The sequence below is a fragment of the Chinchilla lanigera genome, unplaced genomic scaffold (assembly GCF_000276665.1).
Source record: "Chinchilla lanigera isolate Chin_1 unplaced genomic scaffold, ChiLan1.0 scaffold00096, whole genome shotgun sequence".
Taxonomy (NCBI): Eukaryota; Metazoa; Chordata; class Mammalia; order Rodentia; family Chinchillidae; genus Chinchilla; species Chinchilla lanigera.
The window spans coordinates 5,224,225-5,247,045 of NW_004955497.1; the positions used below are offsets into that span (position 1 = coordinate 5,224,225).

The window sequence follows — 22,821 nt, forward strand, 5'->3', positions numbered from 1 at the left end:
AGGAAGAGGATGAGTGGAAACCGGAAGGTGAAGAGCAGGGTGGAGCCAGGCCCCTCTTGCGGGAAGTAACCAGGGTCCCAGAGAACAAGCTCCTCCTGAGGACGTTCCCTTAGCTCGCCTCATAAAACTCCCCCACCGAGACTGAACGTCTAACACAGGAAGCCTTGGAAAACACCCTGTGCCAGCACAGCAGGAGCCAAGGGGAGTCTCAGCCTAGCGTGAGGCCGTTTGAATGCATAGAGGGTGTGAATTTAAACAGAATTTCTCCTCACAGTGTATTCCTGTCAGATCATGACGCGATCTATGAAACCGAGATGGGGGAAGAACCTCACTTCCTTCCCTCCAGCTCAAGGTTCACACTTTTTAGGCCTCCTGAGAATAGGACACAGAAGACAGAGTCAGGATATGGGGAGGCCAAAGAGAAGTCATTCAAAGGTCCCCGACCTGAAAGAGGACTTGTAGATTTTGTTGGAGTGTTGCTGGCTCCGATCTCAGCCTACACGAGCCATGGTGTCACTCTTGACTTCAAGCCAGTTAGCTGCCACAAGCGCTCAGTACTCTGGCGAGGGTTACCAGCTGGAGCCGCAATGAGAACAAAACGTGTGTGGAAGTGGAGGCAGTTTGTGCGTGTTGTGACTGTGTGTATCTCTGTGTGTGAACATCTGTGTATGTGTGTTGGTGTCTGTGTCTTCTCTGTGTGTGTCCCTGAGTGTGTTTATGTGCCTCTGTCTCCATATGTCTGTGTGTGTACCTATGTGTACATGTTTTTAACTTGCAGGCTGACAGTGGGACAGTTCGTGTGTACACTTGCGTACCTTTTTTAAAAAAAAAACGCACTGTTACATGAGTGTCCCTTGTGTCCTGCTCCTGTTGTCACCCTAAAAATCCATGACTGCACCGTGGAGAGATGTCTGATTCCCACTGTACTTTTCTTCTAATTCAAGTTGTAATTTTTAATAATTAAGACGATAAAAAAAGCATTATCTTCAGTAGAATTCTGTGAGTGTCGCCGTGAGAAGCCTACAGCATCTTTGGGAAAAAATAATGATTACGTAGATTTAGGAGATTATAATAATAATTATTACATTGATAGTGGGACAGTTCGTGTGTACCCTTAATAATAATAATAATAATAATAATTATAAATAATAACAATTAGGGTAGATTTGGGAGAATTCAGCTGTTCTGTGGCCTGAAAGCTCCCCCTTCAGGGGATGGATTTGTGAGGTACCCTATAGAATCTGGTTTCCTCTACCTGTGTTCTCTGTTTTCTGCTTGTAAGGACATTTTGTGACTTTCATTCCTCAAGAGCAGGCTCTGACTGCGTTCTCCTCTTTCAGTTTTCCTACTTGGAGAAGCTACTCTTGGTCCATGGAGCCTGGAGCTACAACCGGGTGACCAAGTGCATACTGTACTGCTTCTACAAGAATGTGGTCCTCTACATCATTGAGGTAAGGAAGACATCCTTTCTGCCCAGAGGGGGGCATCTTTAAGTAAAGTTGTCTCAAGGAAGGGTTTTGTCAATGTGAAATTAGTGAAAAGATGCTGCTACAACTTATTAACCCACTTACACCGAAGACTACTGAATGTTTTTTGAATTTTTGCATGAAATTTGAATATGTTACCTAGAAAAATTCAAGGAACAAGAATTCCAAGACATCACATTTCATTTTCGCTGCTGTGAGTATTCCAAAAGTGGATCATTCAGCAAACTTGACTTGTGTGGCCTCCCTGGAAGCTGGCTGTACCCTCTGTGGCTTGAGCCTTGTGTTGGATAACCAGAGCCAGGGTTCAGCCTTCTTTGCTGCCAGCCACGCCTTGCTCCTGCACCCTCCTTCTCCCTCCTGATTGCCGGGTGCCTCTCTCCCTGCTTCTTTGTGTGGCTGGCTGGAGGAGGGTGTTGCTGTCACTCACACCCTGCTTTTCCAGGAGTAATTGGAGGCCATGGCGGCTGGTGCCCCCCGGCAGACATTCTCATCTTTCTTGGCGGGCACTGAGCCACATCTAGACTTTGCACAGGGCCTGACTACTTGTCCTATTTCTCATGTGCTATCTGGGTTTCCTCAGCATTCTTGCACTGATCCTGGGATATCAGACACTAGTATAGCACTTGTATGGGGAAGATATGGGAGTGAGCAGGGCAGTGGGACAGAAGCAAAAAAGATAATTTAAAAAGTTGCAGTGAGTCCATACTCTTTTTGTCCAGCAATTTTCCAAGATGGTGATTCAGCTACAAATAAAATAGATGTGCTTGCCAGAGGACTGGGCCCAAGAAAACATAGAAAAAGCACTTAATGTTTGATACCAGTGCTGCTGGTCGCTTCATTGTTTCTTCTTAAGAACAGTTTGCTGCTCAGGTATGGCTTTGACGTTAACGTGATTAGTGGGTTTCCAAATATATTTAGCAAAAGAGAATTAAGCAGTCATTCTATGAAGGAATAGAAAGGGATAGTCACTCTCTGTTCATTGTTTATAGTGTTTTAGTATCTCATTCTGTTCGGTTTCTGAGCTCTTGGCAAAGATAGTAATCAAGGCAGAGATCCTTTTCTTATATCATCTCTTAAAATATTCAGCTCAGACAAGTGGCTTATTCCTGGAAGCGTGACTGATGGCTTCTCTACCAACTTGTTGATCTTTCCTAATGAGTCATCGGGGTCAGACAGACTCATGTCACTCATCTGGTAGCTAAAGTACCAGAAAGGGTGATTTTTCCCAAGCTGTGCACAAGGCTACGGCCAAAGGTGTAAATGGGGCAGAAACATAGCTCCTGCTCCTCCGTCCCTCACACTTCCTGGGGCTCACCTGGAAACCGTCATGCATTTTTCTCATCTGCACAAGGGGCAGCCTCTTCGCCCAGCTGTGTGCCCGGGGGATGGCTGCGTCTGTGGGGAGGATGCTTCTCATGGCGCACACTGAAGCTCTCAAAGATGTCTTTTTAAAGGTGTCTTACAGGTGATCGAAAGAGATGTAGGCAAAGTTTTCAAAGCTGACGTGTCCTTAATGTGGATCCTTGGTGTGAGACGATATGTGCTTATATTAAACACATCAGTATTATCTCTTTAGGAAGAAAATAGTCAGCAGGACCTTGGGAAATTTGGTGATGTCACTGACATTTTATTCAGTATATTGAAGTTAAAATCAATGTAGGTTCAAAAATTATCCATAATTCATATACAGGTTCAAAAATTATCCATAATTCATATGCTTGATTTATGCTGGCATATTCAACTTCACCTGCTCTGGCTAAGAACATAGGATTATGTTAGTGCAGTGGATTCTGTAGTTTTTATCTTCTTCCTGTTTGTATTTTTACAATTCCTTTTGCCACTTAAAGATGTTTTCCCCTTTCCTCTTTGCCCTGCTTTTGCATCCGCAATAGGAGTTACTGGTCATAGATGATTGTGTTCCTGCATGCCATCCCAAGTTTCACAGTGTTTTGTGCTCTTGTAGCTGTTGGATTCAGAAGTTTTCTTAATAATCTGGTTTTCCTCACTATCGGCAGATTGTAGATAGTCTAGACTTCTTATCGAGACATTCTGCATGAAGCTACCATGCCTGTCACTTTCCGGACAGCCCCTCAGGGGCCCTGCCTAGTCATTTGCACCCACTATCTTGCCTTTTCTTTTTTAACTTGGAGTGGGCTGAGGTTGAGAAGAGTATGATTTTAGTCTGTCTGAAAAATTCTATTTGGAACGAGGCCCTGAAAGTGCCACAGAGTGTTTCAAATTAACTTTTTTATTATAGCTGAGCGACAATTGTCAAAGGCTCTTCTGTAAATGGATTTTTCCAATGTTCTTTTTAAAATTAAAAAAAAATGCAAAAAGACTCCCACTACTCTGTGCCTAATTTTCAGTTTCATGTTTCTAGAAGATATTAATTTGGAAATCAGAAAACAAAACCCTTGACTGTGTCAAATGGTTAGAGCAAAGACTCAGACAGTGTCTGTTATTGCCAAATTATTTTCCTGGCATCAGCACACACTTCACATAAAACTTGAAAAATCTGAAGGTATTACTTGCGTACCATTTTAATGTGTTTAATCTGTAATAGCAAAGATTTTTATAAGTTGATTTTTTCATTTGCAAAAAAGGACTAGAGGTAACCTTATAATCAGTTACTGAAGTGAAAATAAATTAAATACATTACTCATTTCTCTTAGTTTTCTCATAAGTCAGGGAAAGACCTCTAATAATAGCCAGTATGTTCTCATCTTAAATATTCTGATACGTGTAACACCAGTCACTTAAAATTACATTCTAGTTGGATGTGGTAGCGCACACGTGTAATCCCAGCATTTTGGAATGCTCAGGCTGTAGGACCACAGGTTCGAGTCCAGCCTGGGCAATTTAGCAACCTAACAAGATTCTGTCTGAAAATTTAAAAATAAAAAAGGTCTGGATGTGTAGCTCAATGTGAAGACTTGGGATTGAATCTCTAGTACCACCCCCAAAAAATGTTTTAGCAAATTAAAACACACACTTCATGGCCTTAGGTGTTATTATGAGTAATATCATCATTAAATGATTTGAATTGCCAGTAAAGACTGTAGGGAAAACCTGTAAGCCTGTGACATTATTCAAGGTACTTGCCTGGTATACTAACCTATAAGATGGGTTTTCTCAGCAAGGTACACAGGGGTATACGGTTGTGTTCCCACTGCTCCACAAAGCATACACTGGACATTCCCTCTACTTTCCTTGTCATTCCCTCATGTATTTTCTGCCCTGATCTTTTTCTCTACAGTTACTGAGATATTAAGCAAATATTTTTAGATAAATGTCATCATACTGCTCATTCTGCAATTCATGTTTCATTTAAAAGTGTGTTTCTGAAACCATTCCCGGTTCCTACATATAGATGTGGTTCATGATATTTCACTGTATGGTTTCCCGCAATCTGTTTACCCACTTCCTGTGCTGATAACCACTCATGTCCTCTCCAGTTTCACCCAAAAGGAGTCTTGTGGGGTAACAGCTTTCCCTCTACACAGATCATAGACATCCCACTAAAATGAAGTTGATCTAATTAGACTATTTTTATCACAGTACCTTGAATGTAGCATGTGCTCCATTTATGTACTTTGTCTGTATAACAGATTCTTTGTTTCTGGTGGATTTTACCACTTGTTGAATGTGTCACATAAAATTTATTCAGGCCAAAGTAGCCATTAGTTTAAGTGATTTTTTTTTTTTTTTTTTTTGGTTTTTTCTCCGGTACCGGGAACAGAACTCACGACCTTGCGCTTGCCAGGCAGGCACTTTGCCGCTGAGCTAAACCCCAGCCCCTTTAAGTGATTTTTTAAAAAAGAATAAAACAATAGAATCTGTGTTTTCATGCTGGCCCTGTTAATGAGCAAAAGTGAAAATCCGTACAACCTTTATGTCCATCCTGTGTGCTGCTGCCTTAATTTGGAGCTTTTGATTTTTTATAAAAAACACTAGTTGTGCTTTCTCAACCATCTCTAATGCAGCAAAATACAGTTTCCTTTTTTTGTTTGTTTGTATTTTTTTCTTATTTTAAAGAGAATGAAAAATAATAAAAAAAAAAAACATTAGAAACGATACAATTCACTAAATAAGATGGTAGGAATCCAACAATGATTGTTATATTGCATATTGCTGTCTTCAGATTAGTTGCTCAGATTACTAGATATAAGCATGCAAAATTGGTCAAAAAAACTGAAAAGAAAAATAAATGTAAGCATTGACTATTCCTTTCAATAGACCAGTAGGAATTTCTGAAACATCTGGAGGAGAGACGCTCAGGATGTTGGCAGTGAATGGGTGGTGAATGCATGTTTGTCTTCAAACTCTCCACAGAGTCCCCTGACATTTCATAGAATCTCTGTCGCCCCCTCACTGCCCCTCTGCAGCGTGGGACCCAATTTTCAGTGCCTTCTATTCCCCCTGCATCCCCCTTCTTTGTCTTTGATAAGTTTTGTTTGTGTGTAATTAACATACACCAAGATGTACCCCTCTAAATTATATAAATCTGTGGACTGAAGTGGAATTTTTATCAGGAGAAACAAGTCGGCAATTTTGTGTCTGCCTCCCAGAGGTGGTGGTGATGAGAATGTCACAGACAGCGCTGGAGACGGGCGGGTGATGGTTGCTCAGTGATGTGGATGTAGCGGAAGGGCAGTGCAGGCGTGAATGATTGGAACTGGACCCTGAAAAGTGGCTGCGGTGGTGCTGTGTGTTATGTCTGTTACAGTGCATTCGATAAAAATAGAAAGAGAGGAAGAGAGAGAGAGAAAATGAAGAAAGGAGAAAAGAAGGAAAGGAGGGGAGGGAAGGGATGGGAATGGAAGGCAAAGAAAGAAAGAAAGAAAGAAAGAAAGAAAGAAAGAAAGAAAGAAAGAAAGAAAGAAAGAAAGAAAGAAAGAAGAAAGGAGGGAGAGAGGAAGGGAGGGAAGGAGAAAGAGTGTCACAAGCCCTTTGTTGCCTAGTCACTTTGAAGAGGAGAAAATGTAAAAGCAGAGTGTGTGTTTGGGAGAGCTTTTTGAAGGTTTGAAAAACATATTTTAAGTGGAGTTTGTTTCATATTAGGCCAATTAAATGATAAGTTCCATGGCGGCGGCCAGGTGGCCCATGTTTCAGAGAAAGTGGGATCCCATAGGGGCTCAAAGATGCAGCACTTCAGAGCCTGGCAGGGCAGAAGGGATTCCTGAGGCCACCTGGGTGTGTGTGCGCCCTGCGTGCCTGCACTGGAAGGTGGGAATGGGAATAAAATTAGCAAAGGCAAGAGATCGGGTAGGACAGGGTGTATGAATGGCCAGTGAATGTGATCTAATTAACTCAGTCGGAGTCCTATTGCTATTTCAAGCTGGGATTCCCTTTTTTATTTTGGAATAAGCAGGTTACATGGTAAAAATGATTTCATATGTAAGATTGATGGTAAGCAGAGAACTTAAATGTAATTTTGCAGTTTTAAGCCTGGGGCATACATAATGACCATTATGTAAATATCTGTCCTTGTAATTTCTAGGCAAGGACTGATTGCTCTGAATTCTTTGATTTTGACAATGGAAAGAATTTTCTTTAAATGCAAAATTGGGGATGAAGAAGTTAGGCTAGGGTCCCTATAAATTTCTGAAGTCCTGATGTGAACTCTTTGTAGTAGCCAAAAGAAAAGCTTGACAATGAATTCTTTAAAGTTTCTACACTAATCAGAAGACTAGGAGTTATTCAGTATTTCTTGAGTAGAACACAGCTTGGAAGCACAGTAGCAGTAGCAGCAGCATTCTGAGCATTGCCTAGCTTTGCATTTGTCTCTGGACTTTTAAAAACCCTGGGAAAATGCCACTTGGAATAAAATGTTAGCGGTAGTATAGTTTAAGTAGAAAAACTGAAATTTAACCTATATTTTGAAAATATTCTAATATGGATCACTAGTAAACTTTGGTATAGCATAAACATGTTATGCCAAATTGTGTTTTATGTAGAGTTGAGACTTTGAAATTATCATGGTGATTGCTACTTGGTGATTTGTACATGGACAATAAACATAACACACAAATATTCATGTGAAAACACAGGCAGAATATGCTACTTGGAGAGTCTACTTATTTTTAGCAAGTTGTGTAACAAATTGTAGTATTTCCTTAGAGTCATTCTAGTATTGTCTTGGGGTATGGGATATAGGCCAGGAAAAGGGAAGCATATTTAGCAAGGAAGTCTGGAAATATTATCACTGAATAGAAATAGGGATTTTTAGGCCATAGCAATTTTGGTATGCAACATAACCCAAGCAACAGAATTCAGTAGACAGCTATTGAAAATTTGTCAGCATCTGACACATTCAAAACAAGCAAAAAACTTTTCTGTAACACTGCAGGATGTGACAAAAGGCTTAACAACATTTTGTTTCCTGTACAGTCAAATTTGAAAATGGTTAAGTATATTTTATATAAATTACCATTACAATCCTAAATATTGTCAGCAGATGAGTACTTTGAATTTTTGATTTTTGAAAGCACACAGTATTTCCTGTTGGGGATTTAGCTCATTAGCACAGCGCCTGCCTGGCAAGACCAGGGTGGTGAGTTCGATTCCTGGTACTGGAAAAAAACAAAAACAAAAAAAAACAAACAAAAAGAAAATACACAGTATTTCCTTAGCTGTTTTATACTTTTGTAAAGTCACTGATTTTGGAGTAGACGTTTGCTTTCAATGTTAGAACTCATAGAGAATAAGTGCTCAAAACCATTATAAAAATTTCATGTAGTGACTTTCTGCACTCCTAAATACAATGTATGACTTAAATATAGCTTGACAAAATGTGTTTCATCCTTGACATGTGAGAGATTTCATTATGATAACAAACAAATTTTCTAATTGCTGAGCTTTCCTCCTATAATCTGTGTGTCTGCGCTGGCAGAGGTAGCTTTATGTTTCCAGTATGACTTGAAGGGCTAGCCTGGCATGTGAACTTAGTGTTAGCATGTTAATATACAAAAGACAGACTAAAAGGGACAGGTCACATATGGCGTTTCTGTAAGTGCCGTGGCCTCATCAAGTGTACGGAGCATCCATTCTCTGTGAAAAGCTTGGATCAGATATTGAGCGCCTAGTCTATAGCCGGCGCAGGGAGTGTTAAGATCAGGGATAAGAAGATCAGCTCTGCCGAGTTCCCTGTCTAAGGGGAGTAGGAAGAAGCGAACGTGTTTAAGTGGTCCAGTGTTTGTGTGCATGGAGAACTCTGCGTGCATAGGACTAGTTGGAACAAGCCCCATCCCAACAGGTTCTCTACTTAGGGAGTCCGTGATTATCCGGGTGCTCCCTATTTTCTGCTGATAATTGTTAAGCAGTAATTAAAGTGTTGGGGTTTTTTTTTTTTTTTTTTTCTTTCCTGTACCGGGAATTGAACTCACAACCTCGTGCTTGCCAGGCAGGCCCTGTGCCACGGAGCTAAATCCCCAGCCCCAGTAATTAAAGTTTTAGATGTTGGGAGACCTATTTAGAGACACTTGCCACTGGGGAACTGGGAAATTAACTTGAAATGCACACATTCTGAATTCTGCTTTTCTTGCCTTATTCTCAAATCATGCACTCTTGGGCCATGGGGATGACTTGGACAGGACCCTTCTCTTGTAACAGAGTGGGAATGCACATCAGAAGCCCCGCGGTTATAATCCAGCATCGTGGCTCTGCTTGGCAGCTTGCAATGGGAACTCGTAGAAGCAGTGCCGCTTTACAGTGGCGGTCGGTTGAGGCCTCTGTGTCCCAGGATGAAGTGAGTTAAGATGTGAAGGTCGAGGAGGAGCTGATCAGGGGAAAGGGCCAGGAGGAGAGGGTCGGGTCAGTGCACCAAAGAGAGGCCGGCACCTGTCTTTCCCATTCCACACTGTTTGTTCCAGCTCTGTGATAAATGTCAGGAGTTAGCTGCGCCCTCAGTAAATAATAGGAAAGGGGTTTTATATTTCAGTCCGAAGATGGCTGCAGATCTAGTTAGGCATGTGCTTAGGAATGTTCTCTCAGAAGCCGCTTGGTTGCTGCTAGCGGGTAGCGCCGGCAGTTTATCAGTCAGAGGTGGAGGGGAGCAGGAGGAGATGGTTATAAAGCCAGCGAAACACTAGCGGTCTGGAGGGATTCCCCTGAACGATTCACAGTCGCTTTGAACTTTATAAAAATAGACTCATGCCTTTTACACGTGATAGTGTATGGTTTTTCTAACGATGGTTTTACAGCTGCCTTACTGAAAAGGATCATTATAAAAACCCAGCATTAAAAAAAAAACAACCCATGTACTTAGGGATTGATCGGTTAAAAATTGAGTCTTTTGAAACTCCATAAAATGTGTAAGCATCCTTGGAATAAAAAAGTACAAGCCAAAATCCAAGTCAGTGTAAAAGACCTCTAGGACCACAGGAACTGTGATGGTTGACTGTGGGCTGGCACTAAGCTTTTACCACTGGGATGCCCGCAATCTCTCCCACCTAGTTCCTGTGGCAGAAGCAACATAAAACCCCAGCGTGGGGATCTAGCGCACTTCACCTCACACATGAACACTACCACATTCCAACTTTCTCCCCTTCCTACTGCATGCAGAGATCGTACCCCTATAGCTCCGTACTGATCGCTTGAAGGGTTAACTTTCATTTTCCAAATTGGCTGTGACTTCCTTAAGGACAGAGACCGTTCCTTTACTCCTTTGCTCCCTACAGGACTAGGTACAGAAGGTGAAAATCATTGCGGGAGACTTTGTGTTTTCTTTTTGTTACCTTTATTTTTTTAACTATGAAAAACACGACTTTGGTAGCATATTACTTGCTTTTTCTTTAGGAAGTGCCTTTCTAATGGAGCCACGCCCCCAAGTACTAGAAGATGAATTTATGCTACACGGTGACTCATCACATCTTTTCAAAGAATAAAGAATAACTTTAATTACACTCTTAGAACATATTCCCGCCTTCATCTAAACTTTATTTTGAGTGAGACTCTTAGTGGGTTTTCATTTTTGTGACTTCACCCATAAAGTTTTCTCGGGGTGTTTTTTCTCAATATCTGGTTTGTTTGTGTTCTTCTCCTGTATCTCTTCCTATCCTTTCACCTTCCCCTGCAGACCTAGGTGCCCCAGAACCTTGACATCAGATTTCTTCTAAGCTTTAAAATTTACCCAGACAATGTCTGAGCACAGATTCACTTTTCATGCCCGTCTCCCCATTTTTATCTCTGTGTACCCAAATAATACCATTCTGAAGAAGGCTTCAGTGGCACTGACTTAACAATGTCTGTCTGACATCAAGAATGGAGATTCAGTTGCAGGAGGCAGGAAAACCTGTGTGACAGCAGGAAGAGCGTGTTTGGTAGCAGATCAAGAGCCTGGGAAGGAGGCTGCGAGGAGTCACGATGCCTCGCTGCCATGGTGGAAAGCGGTTGTGTGGGCTTGAGGGTCCCACATGTGCTAGCAGAGGTGTGAGATGCCCTCTCTTCTGCTCTTTTCTCTAAACCAGTCCCCCCGACATAGTAATGAGTGTGGGTTTTGGCCAGCAGTTTAAAAACATCCTTATGTATACAAGTAAAATGTAGTTATTCATGTTAATGCAATTTGTTTTTCTTGTACTTAAGCATTTGTTGACTTTTACCTCCAGGCCAGGCAGAGTCTGTTTATACTTAATCACGGTGGGAAGCTCATCTATCTCTAGTAAGTGTCTGTGCTTTTAAGTGGTAAATAATCTCTGCTGCATCCTGATAACTCATTGGAGTGGCTAGATTGTTTTTCCAGCAGATACCTTGGGTATTTTTCAAGTCCAAGGTCCTGCAGGCTGAGTGAACTATTTAAAGGTTCAACAAGAGGAGTGATGTCTCTCTTGCTTGTTTTTTCAAACCTAGGCGAGGCAAGGTAGATTCATCCTATTAAATCCTATTTGTACCTCCAGTGTACCAGTAAAATATGGATTAAAATATTGGCCTCTGTAACCTGGAGATTATAGGGCGAAGTTTTCTTATTTGTCCTTTAAATTGCATGCTGTTCTGGTACTCTTTTTGTCAGTCCTTTGCCAATTGCAGAATTGCTTTTTCATAACACAAACTGTTACCTTACAAGCTTTTACCTGGTTGTTAGCCTCACCTGAATGGGTTACTTTACTCTTTTCAAGGTCATTATTAGTATGGTATGCCACGCTTGGTCACTTTTCTCATTGCTGAGGAAGAATACCCGACGCTCACAGTTAAAGGCGGAAAGGCTTATTTAGCTCTCAGTTCATAGAGGTTTCAGTCCACAGTTGGTTGGCTCCAAGGCAGGGTGGCATCACAGAGGAAAAACAGTTCATGACAGGCAGAAGGTAGCAGGCAGCAGGCGACGAAATGACAACTAGCAGTTCCTTTCTGTTCTTTTATATTTTATCTAGGCTGCCCACACTATCCCAAACAAATCAGTGAGCTAATTTAGTAATCCCACACCCTTAATCCCAGTATCACACACTGTAAATCCAGCCCCCTCTGCAAAAGCCCTACCTATGATGGCATGAGGCTTTGGAGGGACATCTAGATGCAAACTGTAACAACTACTTTCCTTTTTGTAAGGTTTAACTTACATGTAATAGAATTAACCTTTTTAGTATACAGTTCTTGGAGTCCTGCCAAACACATGGGCAGTGTCATCATCCTCACATTCAAGTGCAGATCCCTGTGTCATCGCCGCAGAAATCCCCCAATCCCCACCTCCACACACAGCCTGCGTGACTGGCCTGTGTTCTAACACTGTAATTCTGCCTTTCTCAGAATGGCATAGGAGTGGAGTTATACAGCAGATGGCGTTCCAGCTCAGACTTTTTCACGAAGGATAATATGCTTGAGATTCACTGATGCTGTTGTGTCAGCAGTTTGTCCTTTTTAAAAAGGGCTGAGTAGTCTTCCATTTCATGGACGTACCAGGTACTTTTTCACCTGTTGAAGGACATTTGGGCTATTTCACGCTTTTGGTGATTATAAATAACTCCTTTATTATACGCTCATGCTTAGGTTTTAGTGTAAACATAGAGTTTCTTTTCTCTTGGTAAATAGCAATAATGAGTACATGTCCATTTTCTTTCCCTGTTGTGCATTGTCTGTCATGATTTCATTTGCCATCTGAATTTGTTAAAGTATTTCTTGATGTCTCCTACAGTATTGCATATTCTGGACAGTGTATTCGCTCATTAATAAGTCGAGAATTTCCCTTAAGGAGAGTAGTGTGCACGGTGTGTGAATGACTAATAGACTCTCCCATGTAGCCTTCCCAGAAGGTTTGCTTTTTGAACCAAATTCTCCTTTCTAATTGCACTCCTGCCCTCACCCTGGTCTCTTGTGGTTAGAATGGAACTTTCAGGAAGAACTAGGTCACCTTGGAAAACAGGAGCGTAAGGGAAGATCTGTGCCTCCCTTGCCTGTCTGGTCCCCATGTCACTCAGGTTGCAGGAGGGAAAAGTCAAGCACAAACTTTTCGGTGAGGGCCTCTGGTCCCGTGTTACCACTGGCCAGAGCTCTCCAACTTTCAGGCGTGGGTCTTCCAGGATTAATGGGCTCTGGAAGCCTATGAATTGGGAACCAGAAAATTGTCAACTCTAAGGAATACCAGAGTTTAAGGAAGGACCCGAGTAGAATTTGACTAGTATAACTGGACAGTGGTTGACAGAGCAGTGAGTTGCCTGGTGCCCAACTCCTGCCTGCCCCTCCTAGGGAAAAAGAAACACTGAGCCCGTGCCGTGGCCTTGGCCTCTGTCAGAACCACTCTTCCCGTGACAGTCCCACAGGTGAGTGCCTGGACCGGGCTGCAGCGTGCTCAAGGGGCAGTGCGCAGCAGTCAGACCCCCGGGTGGACTGAGCTTCCGGCTCCTGCCAAGCAGCGTGGGCCGCCCCCCACCACCCCCAGCCCTTGGGTTGTTATAAAACAAGGAGAACAGGAGCACAGACATCAAAGCGGTTTTGAGATTAAAATGAAATCACATAGCAAAACCTTTAGCATTTGTCAGTCATGTGGCAGGCCCTCAAATTAGCGTTATTTTAAGGTGCTTAATATTTGATGGGCCGTGCAACTATAGCATTTATGATGGGCTCCTGACTCTTCAAGGCTCAGGTTCAATATTCTGTCCCTTGGCAGCATGACGGCTACCTAGCACGTACTAGAAACCTTATTCCACATTTAGACAGCGGCACCTGAAATACAGCTCTTATTATGTACACACCATGACATCCAGGAGTGTTGGGCCCTTGTTCCTAACTGAGAAATAATTCTTCTCACACCAGCTGTGCCTCACCTTCATCAACTCAGGGTGATATTTACAGATTCCATCGATTAGCCTAGAAGCCTGACACTCCCACACCTCGCTTGACTTCCTCAAAAAGCAGATGTGAAAATGGATGTACTTGTCCCTTGAAAGCTGCAGCTCCTGAGGAGTCCGGTGTGCCTGGAAGTAGCTGGAAGTCATCCATGTGCAAGTAGTTCTTCTGCTCCAGAAACATGAGTTGTGCTGGTTTCTTCCAAAACTGACCATCTCATGTGGAGGGAAACCTATCCTCTGAATGCACCAAGTTCAGATGTTGACCTGTTTGTGAGACCAGCTAGAGTAGTGCTTTGGAGAACTGCAACTTCCTCTGTCCTCTCTCTGCTTTATTCCAGCAATAAAGATAACTTTCATGCTTTCAGAGGGGAAGGTGCTCTGTTGGTTATGGCAGTTTCCACCTGGAGCAACTGCGGATGCACTTTGCTGGGTTCTATGGCGATACTCTGAGTCCAAGATGCATGTGACCCGCCCACCCTGCCCAGCATCACAGCTTAGGGAACCTCACTCCACAGCGTCAGCTGTTTCCCGTCCTCCTGACCAGGCCAACTGGGAGGTGTAGTCACTTCCCAACATCAGGAAAGAGGATCAAACCGTGTATCACTAGGCTGGAAAAAGAACAACGTTCAAAATTTGATGTAACATTTCTATCCAGTGCCTGTGGCTTTTACACCATCATAAATGTGAAAAATGGTAAGTCAAACATCATAAATCAGGGACTACACAGATTTAAGGTATCCTGAGTTCTGTCAGCCACCTCCTTTCGGTATGCACTTAGATTTCACCGCTTTGGAGCATTCCACTCTTAAGAATAAGCAACAAAGAGATCTGCTCCAGCCTCTGGTGTTCGTTAATATGAAGATGGAAAATAAACTTTTCTAGACCTTTATTCCTATTCTTTTTGCTGAGTAGGCTTTAAATCTGTGAAGCTGCCTGTTTATTTCGAGAGAGTCTTGCAAGAGAAATCCACCTCTGACAGAAGCTAGCCTCATTAGGGTCTGTTTGCAGAAATGAAGCACAAATTATTTTGTGTGTCGATTGATACACCCGAGCCAACTTGCTTAAATTTATAACACTTTAGAGCATTATCTAGACTTCTATCTGTGCTAAGGAGGAAAGCTAATAAACTCGATTTTAAGAAGCAGAAAATAAAATAAATTAGCTACCACTCGGGCTATAAAAGCTGCAGATCTGAAACCTCCTGTAACCAAGGCGCTCGTGTCAGGCACTGATTGTATCTGAATGCGTTCGCTGTACCATTTGAGTATTAAAGCTTTAGGTTTTGGCATCCCGGATAATACAAGCCACAGAACATACTGTTGATTCCTTCTGGGCAGCAGTGTCGTCAGCGCTGTGCCACCAGTACGATAGCGTTCAGCCGAGAAGCGGAGGACGAGTTCTGCAGGAAGCTCCTGTTTTGAATGTGGCTCGTCGAGCCTCAGCAGGTGCTTCTGTGTCAGCTGCCTGTTCCTCCGCGCACAGGTCAGGTCTGGGCTTCCCTGAAATCGGTTCTGATCCTCTTGCTCTGCACCTCTCCCTGCTTCTGTGAACTTTTTACAGTCAGCAGGGTAGAATGCACCCACTCTTTGAAGCATTTCCAAAGTATTTCTTAATCCATCTAACTAGACCATAAATTCCTTTGAGGGCCAGAACTGTAGCTTTTGTTTGTTTCATTAATTTGCTTCAAAGCAGTCAGGAAAATGGCAATCAGTAAACAGTATGTACCTAGTCTCCATTAATTTATCTAACTGCTTACTGGTCTCTGGCCGGCCTTGGGGGAATTTGTCACCTCTGTAATTAACAGGGCTTTGCTTGCTGTTGTATGCCGGGGCCTGTGAGAAACTACTAGATCTACATAGCTTTGAATATGTCTCATATTAGGCAGTTCTAGCCTCTGCCTATGTGATTTTCAGTTTCAGGTTAATATTTGAGACTGGCCCTGCAGCCTGCACAAAAAATGCATGACTCTTCCAAGTGACCAAAAACGCAGAAAAACAAAGTTCTTTGATATGCCCTGGTTTTAATTACTCTAGAGAATTCTTCTTTGAGTTATTCTCTGGAGGTCCTCAGAGTAAATTCTGGGAGTACTATGTAGATTTTCCATTAAATCAAGCTATCTCAAATATTTTATGAAAAAAAAAAAAAAGCCTCCTCAGCTATGTCTACCTGAAACAATAACAAAGAGATCAAATTTTTATTCCTCAAAATTAGGCAAATCCTATTGCACGCTGCTTGAGGCTGGGGATTTAGCTCAGCGGCACAGCACTTGCCTGGCAAGCACAAGGTCATGAGTTCAATTCCTGGTACTGGAAAAACAAAACAAAACAAAACAAAAAAAACTATTGCACGCTGCTTTCAGTGCCACGGGTCATCTGGATTTTGTTCTTACTGTGTGTGCAGGTGCATATAAACTCGTGAACACGTTAGCATATGTGTGTGCGCACAGCAGGGTGTGTGCATCCATACGAACACAACATGCACTTTCAGGCTTTCTTAGGAGAGACTTCATGTCCTTCTTTCTTGCATCTTTGCTGGAAAAAAAAATTTTGGTGCTATAAATACATTTTGTGCTAACCATTAATGATGCAAGCTGGAAACTAACCTTTGTGGTCTATCATGTCATGGTAAGGCTGCTAGTATCTCTCCTATTATTACTCTCTTCAGAGTACTATAAGTATTGCTGTCTGACACAAAGTACGCATTTGATTTAATATTTCTTGCTAGGAATGTTAAAAGTTGAAACTAAGTATTTCTTGTATTTCATTACTTTAAGCTCAAATATACCTGGAAAGGTCGGTGCGTTGCTCACTCCGGAGGAGTTCCACAGCAGCAGTGGGTTTTCTTCCCTTCTGAGTGCCCTAAGCAGAAGAGAACTGTTTCTATGCTAATCTGCTGGGCCCGTCTTTCTAGTAGTGCCTCTTTGAATAAACACTGAGTGCACTTACAGCAGCCGTGTACACACTTACGGTCTGGGGAAATTTGTTTTTCTTTTCTCTCTTTGTGATTCTGTAGAAACCTGCCTGTGATAGAAATTCCCAGAATTGCTCCATGAGACACAATCCACACTCTTGCATCTTATTACCTGCACTTTGTCTGCCTTGAGTGCTCCTCTTCGTCATCCCCTCTGTCAATAGGTAGTGGTGTGTCTGCTGCGGTGTGTCTCTTAGTTGCTGTCTGCGGGCTTCTACACATTAGGGGTCATCACTGGTAATTCTTTTTTTTCCTGATGTTTGTGTAGAGTCTTTCACAATATGAGTACCACAGATGACACCTGCCCATATCAAGAATCACTCATCAGTGGCTTCTAAACAAAATAAACATTAATGGAAAAAAACTCTATATTTTATTTAAAATGAGCCATATGTGGTGGCATACACCTATAATCTCAACACTCTGGGAGGCTGAAGCAGGAGGTTCATAAGTTCCAGCCCAGCCCAGGCAACTTTGCTACTTAACAAGACCCTGTCTCAAAAAAAAATGTATATCAGTGTTAAGGTCATGGGCTCAGTCACCAGCACAATAAAGAAAGAAGGGAGGAAGGAAGGAAGGAGAGAAAGCCTTTATTATTAATCAGATTAGTTGAATGAATGCTTAAAACTAAAATAAACACTGTATTTAAATTCAAGTTTGTTTGCCTACTGTCTTGGTTACTTTTCTCTCGTTGCTGGGATGAAATACCTGATGCCCAAAATTAAGGGAGGAAAGGTTTATTTCACTTACAGTTTGTGGAGGTTTCAGTCCATACTTGGCAGGTTACAAGGCAGAGTGGCACATGGCAGAGGGCTACAGCTCATGGGGGCGGAACACAGCAAAAGCAGCAAGCGTTCAAGGGAAGAATGGTGGCAAGCAGCCTCTTCCTCTCCCTTACATATGCAAACTATCTACCCCAGGGCGGGTGTAGCTCTCACACCCAGAATCAATCAAATTCTAAAAGCCTGCCCCATGACTGCATGAGGCTTTGGGGGGACACCCAGACACAAACCATAACACCTACAAACAACACTGAGAAAATAAGATTTAAATATTAAAGAAATATAATACTTAGTATGAATTTAAATGGACTAAAGCTATAGTATGAAAACTGCCACTGTAGAAGTCATATGAATAAACAGAAGACCTACCTTATTCTTAAGTAGCAAGGAATCTGTACACATACAGATGTGTGTGCACTTACACGCATTTATTTGTATCAGCAGAAGTGTCAAAAAGATTAAACAAAGAAGTAGTGAAAGGTGTAAGACAATATAAATATGAGGAAATAGCCTGGAAATCCTAAAAATCAAAGTGTGAAGAGGGATTTGACACATACCAGGTGTTCAGTCATCCAGAGTGGTAGTGCTGAAGGCACCCAGGACTGGTGTGTGGGCGGTGGAACTGAACAGAGGATCCAAACGCAGACCAAACACAACAGATCTGTGACAGATGATAAAAGATCTCATTTAAAATGAGCAAGTAAAAGGCTTTTCATAAATAGCAGTGGTTCAATACAGGGTCATTGGGAGAAAATATAAGATTGGATTTATGATTCCCCACATCACTCTTGTTACACAAAATTAATTCCAAGTGGTTTTGAGGTTGGGGTGGTGTCTTTTCGGAGAGGAATTTGCTTGTTTTTTGCTTTCTTTAGGCCCCATATTGTAAAGGGGCCCATGGGTGATGCATTCGCATGATTCAAATCCTGAAAATACCATCAGGAGTTCTAGGTAATGTCTCTGGCTATGTCCACACCATGCCCTCTACACATTAGGTACCTGATTTTCAGGTACAGGCTGGTGTGATTACTCCTTAGCATGCCTTCCTCCCTCATTCTGAGGGGTTTCTGCTGCACACCTGTCATACGTGCGACTTGTGTGATATTCCAGCCACCTTCCTGCACCAGTGCCGGAAGACCTGCTCATTCTTTCCCAGTCGAAGAATGTTGAGTGTGTGTTCAGAGTCTTCTTGGTGTGCACTTAACTTTTTTCCAGTGTCACCTTTTTCCCACTACAAACTGTGCTGCGGGATTAAATTGTCAAAGGATTGCATGAATAGGTTTGATGAATGATACCCATGTCCCCTCAATTCTTAGGAGTTCTTTCTATTTGGGGGAGATGACTCCTAATCAATGACGTGAGGGGCAAGGACTTTGGATTATCTTATTATTTTTACCACTATAATGAAAGATTGGGATGATCCTGAACTGTTATTGTAGTTTGGGTTCCCTGGGAAGGAGGGTGAGACGGAGTTCAGCATGTGAGATATTTACTAAGGAGGGGCCCTTGAAGGGAGAGTTGGGACGTGAGGAACTCGTGGCTTGGGTAGATAAATTAAACCCTGGAGCAGACAGATGTCCTGGGAGGACCTAGGACCTGCGCTTGCTGCAGTGCCTCTGTGAGCTGCATCTTTAGGAGGGGAGAGAATCCCAGAGAAGGTGGCCTGACCCTGGAGAAGAGACTTCGGAAGGCACGTGAGACCTAGGGGGAACAACAGCTGCCCAGGAAGAAGGTGTGAGTCGGGGATGTCGCAGGTAGCTCTGGAAGGCTGGGAAGTTACGTATAAGAGGAGTGTCAGCAAATGCAGCGGGAGTTACTTAATTTCCACAACTACCTTAAAGATAACAATATGCAATGTATTATTGTTAATTTCCTATTACTTTGTTATGAAATTTTGTTGTACTTTTTCCATAAAAGAAAAAAAAAAACAGGGGCTGGGGATTTAGCTCAGCAGCACAGCGTCTGCCTGGCAAGCGCGAGGTCGTGAGTTCGGTTCCTGGTACCGGAAAAAGAAAAAAAAAAAGAGTTAAGAAAAAAAACAGAAAAAGAAAACAAATGCCGGGAGAGAGAGCAGCTGTAGGCCTTGCGTGTGACCCTCTGCAGTGATCCTCCTGCCGCCCTGACATGTAGACACTCGCCTCCGAGACCCTTCTGGTGGCGCCTCATTTTGGGGGCTTGCACAGTGGCAGGTTATATTTTCCAGCAATGACTGTACCAGTTTCTAAGTCCCGAGTACTGCCTGCAAAATGTCTCTGACGCACTGCGGCAGGAGCGCTGTGTCCTGTGCCATGGATCGGGGTGGGCCCTGTGCAGGACTTCAGGTGAGAGTGGAGTTTCCTTCCATTCCAGTTTCCCTTCCTGAGAGATTAGATGGCCAAAGCATGTTGGCACAAGGATCTTCTCTAGTACACGTTGGGCCGTCAAAAGTTCCTATTTCTCATTATTTTTGAGTTTTAAGAGGGTGATAATTAAAATGCTTGTGTTCCTGTACAAGTTTGTAGCCTTCAAATATGATTATTATAGTAAATCCTCAACAACAGTCCACAAATGCGGAGACCTCTGTGCCCACATTTAGCACATGGAGTCAATTTCCTTCCCGTAGCCCCTCGGTGACAGGCGAATTTCTGTAGGATGACAGATTGTCAGCGCATTGACAGATTGTTTTACATGTATATTTTTAGGGAGAATGAATGATTTTTAAGTGAACTCTTCTGAGAAATATAATGGAGGGAAGAATTGTTATTTTATGTGTCAAATTTACAGAATTTTGTCTTTCGGGGGATGGTCAACTTAATCAGTAATTACGAACAAGTATCTAACAAAATAAAAAATTTAGGGTTTGCTGGAAAACATTCTGATCTCTATTAGAATAGAGCTGCTATTAAACAGGAAATTTATCTCAATTCTACTTGACACAAAATAGAAAATTAACTTAAAATAATTTAGTTTTTTTCTGGTCTTTTGATGCCCTTTATTAATCAGTCCTTTTTTGATCAACTCTTGGGAGGTGGAGAAGACTTTTCTTTATTTGTGAGATTTCAAAGCAAAATCTCTAGTTCACAGGGCAATGTTTTTATTATTAAATAAACATAATTATCTTAAAAACTGTGGTTACTTTGTGGGTTCCTGGTGTTTCAAATACTTCATTAGGAGTAGACTACATTGTGTGACTGCGGCCCAGTTTCTGTAAGGACTCAGAATCACTCGGTGTGAGGCTAAGTGTGTCATCTTCTGCCTCTGAGCTTTTGAGACCTTTTTCTATGGTTTGTGAAGACTGGAGCTTGAATGGGAGAATAGTACACATGTTAAATTCCTTTAAAAAAAAACTTTTATTTTTTAATGTATTAGCAGTACACGTTCATTGTACGTAATGCTTCTATCCCTTGTGTGGAACGCCCAAGTTAGTTCCCTGGAAGGTGAAACTGGGCCAGAACCTAACTGGGAAGCGCTGTTTCTGACCCGGGACACCAGGCATGGCTACCTAAGGGGCTGCTTAAACCTTTAGCACTGTCCTGAGAGATCTGCTTCTTCCGGCTCCAGTGGTCATTGTGTTACAGGGCAGTAGTACCTGCCAGAACTCTTCGCTTGATTCCTTTTCAATTGCTAAGATTTTAAAAAAGAGATTTCTTTAAGGGCACAGAACTCAGGGAGAAAAACCATTATAAAATTGATACAGATGTTTAATTTATGCAAGGGTGAAAGCAGTGTTAATTTTTCTCTGGAAAAAAGAACAGATGCTAGGGTCCATCTACTTGCAACAGAAGGGTCCCTGATCCTTGACAGGCTTGTTACAGATAAACCCACAGATAGCCTCTGGCATTGTGGGCCACGAGGCCTCTGCATGGCCGGACAAATCCTTGAAGACAGCAGGACTCTTATTACCCGCCCCATCCATGCTGCCGGGCACCCCGCGGCCAAACAGAAGACGTTCGCCTCCCCCAGGGGAGGGAGTCTCCAGGGCACTATTACCACACCAGCGGCAGCAATAAAGGAGACTTGGAGTGATCATTTTAAAGTAAAGCTCTTAGACTCTCTTTGCAGATACAAGTACTGTTCACAGCTTTGCTTTTGACCCTAAAACTGCACCCCAGGACTAAGGGTGAAGGGGAATGTAGGTGGGACCCACTTGAAAACTGTATTTGCAGTTACTGGGCCACTCTAAGTTAGTACTTAAAAGGGTTTGGTTTTTTGTTTGTTTGTTTTTTCTTGAGACGGGGTCTCGCTGCATAGTTCAGGCTGGCCTTGAGTTCACTATGTAGCCCAGGCTGGCCTTGAACTCACAGCACTTCTTGTGCCGCTTCCTGCCGAGTGCTTGGATTACAGGTGTGCGCCACCACCCCTGGCCAAGTTTGTACTGAAAAATGCAAGTTTTGAGCATTTTTAATGACCAAGATAAACTCAGCTGTGCAAATACATGCACATGTAAAAAATACTAAAAGGACGAAATTGTATTAGCGTACATACTTAGATTTGGGTCACAAATTTATGGATAATATTTCCCGTATGTTTCATAGATTTTTTAAAATATTCTAACAGAGTACCATAGTTCTGTGAAAATAAAACTAGGTGTTATACTAATTTTTGCTCCAAAAGATGCGGTAGGGCTTATTTTCAGGGGGTCTCTTCCTTCTTCATGCACAGCAGTCCACATTTTTTCATGCACAGAAATCTACACTTCATCCCATGCAGTCATGTAACTTCTGAAATGTTGTCACATCTCTGCAAACCCTGGCTTCCGGCTGAATTGCCTGTGACTCCATTTCCCTTAGAACCATTGGTCCCAGTCTCTCGTGTCCCACCATAGCGCTCTCCTTGAATGAGCGCTTCTTCCCATGTAGCTGCTATCAGTGCATCCTTACAATGTACTGAATGATGAAGATTCATTTTAGACAGTCACATCCGATGGTTTTCGTTTGTGTGCTGTCTGTGCCATGGTCCATCATTCAGCAAGCAGTGTCCAGTTCTTCTGTTCACGCAGGCGTGTACCTCTCCTCCAGAGGCACCCACTTCAGTACTTACAATAATTATAGTTCACACTAAGTATTAATGTCAATAATCTTTAATCATATATTAAAATTGTTTTATAATTCAATATATCTGTCCTGTGTTGCGGCAGACATACTAAATGCATCCATCTGGCTGATGATCTTAACTGGGGCTTATTTTTGGAGTGGGACCTGTAAGCATCCTGAAAAATCATGCTAGGGCTTTTTTTCTGGCAAGGTCTTATTTCTGGGGAAAATGGTATGTTGATTTTTTTTTTATATACTCAGAAAAATTCATATATATATAAATAACTCATGTATA

General features: G+C 42.3%; 1 protein-coding gene across 4 annotated transcripts in view; it reads left to right on the forward strand.

The window, feature by feature from the left end:
• The window catches only part of LOC102024131 (phospholipid-transporting ATPase IB), a gene marked incomplete at its 5' end in the record, with an annotated part of 454,403 nt that overhangs the window by 233,670 nt on the left and 197,912 nt on the right, over nt 1-22,821 (forward strand). For all 4 annotated transcript variants that reach the window (XM_005406335.2, XM_013505503.1, XM_013505504.1 and 1 more), the window contains 1 exon segment: nt 1,341-1,451. In XM_005406335.2, coding sequence (XP_005406392.2) covers nt 1,341-1,451 — 111 coding nt within the window.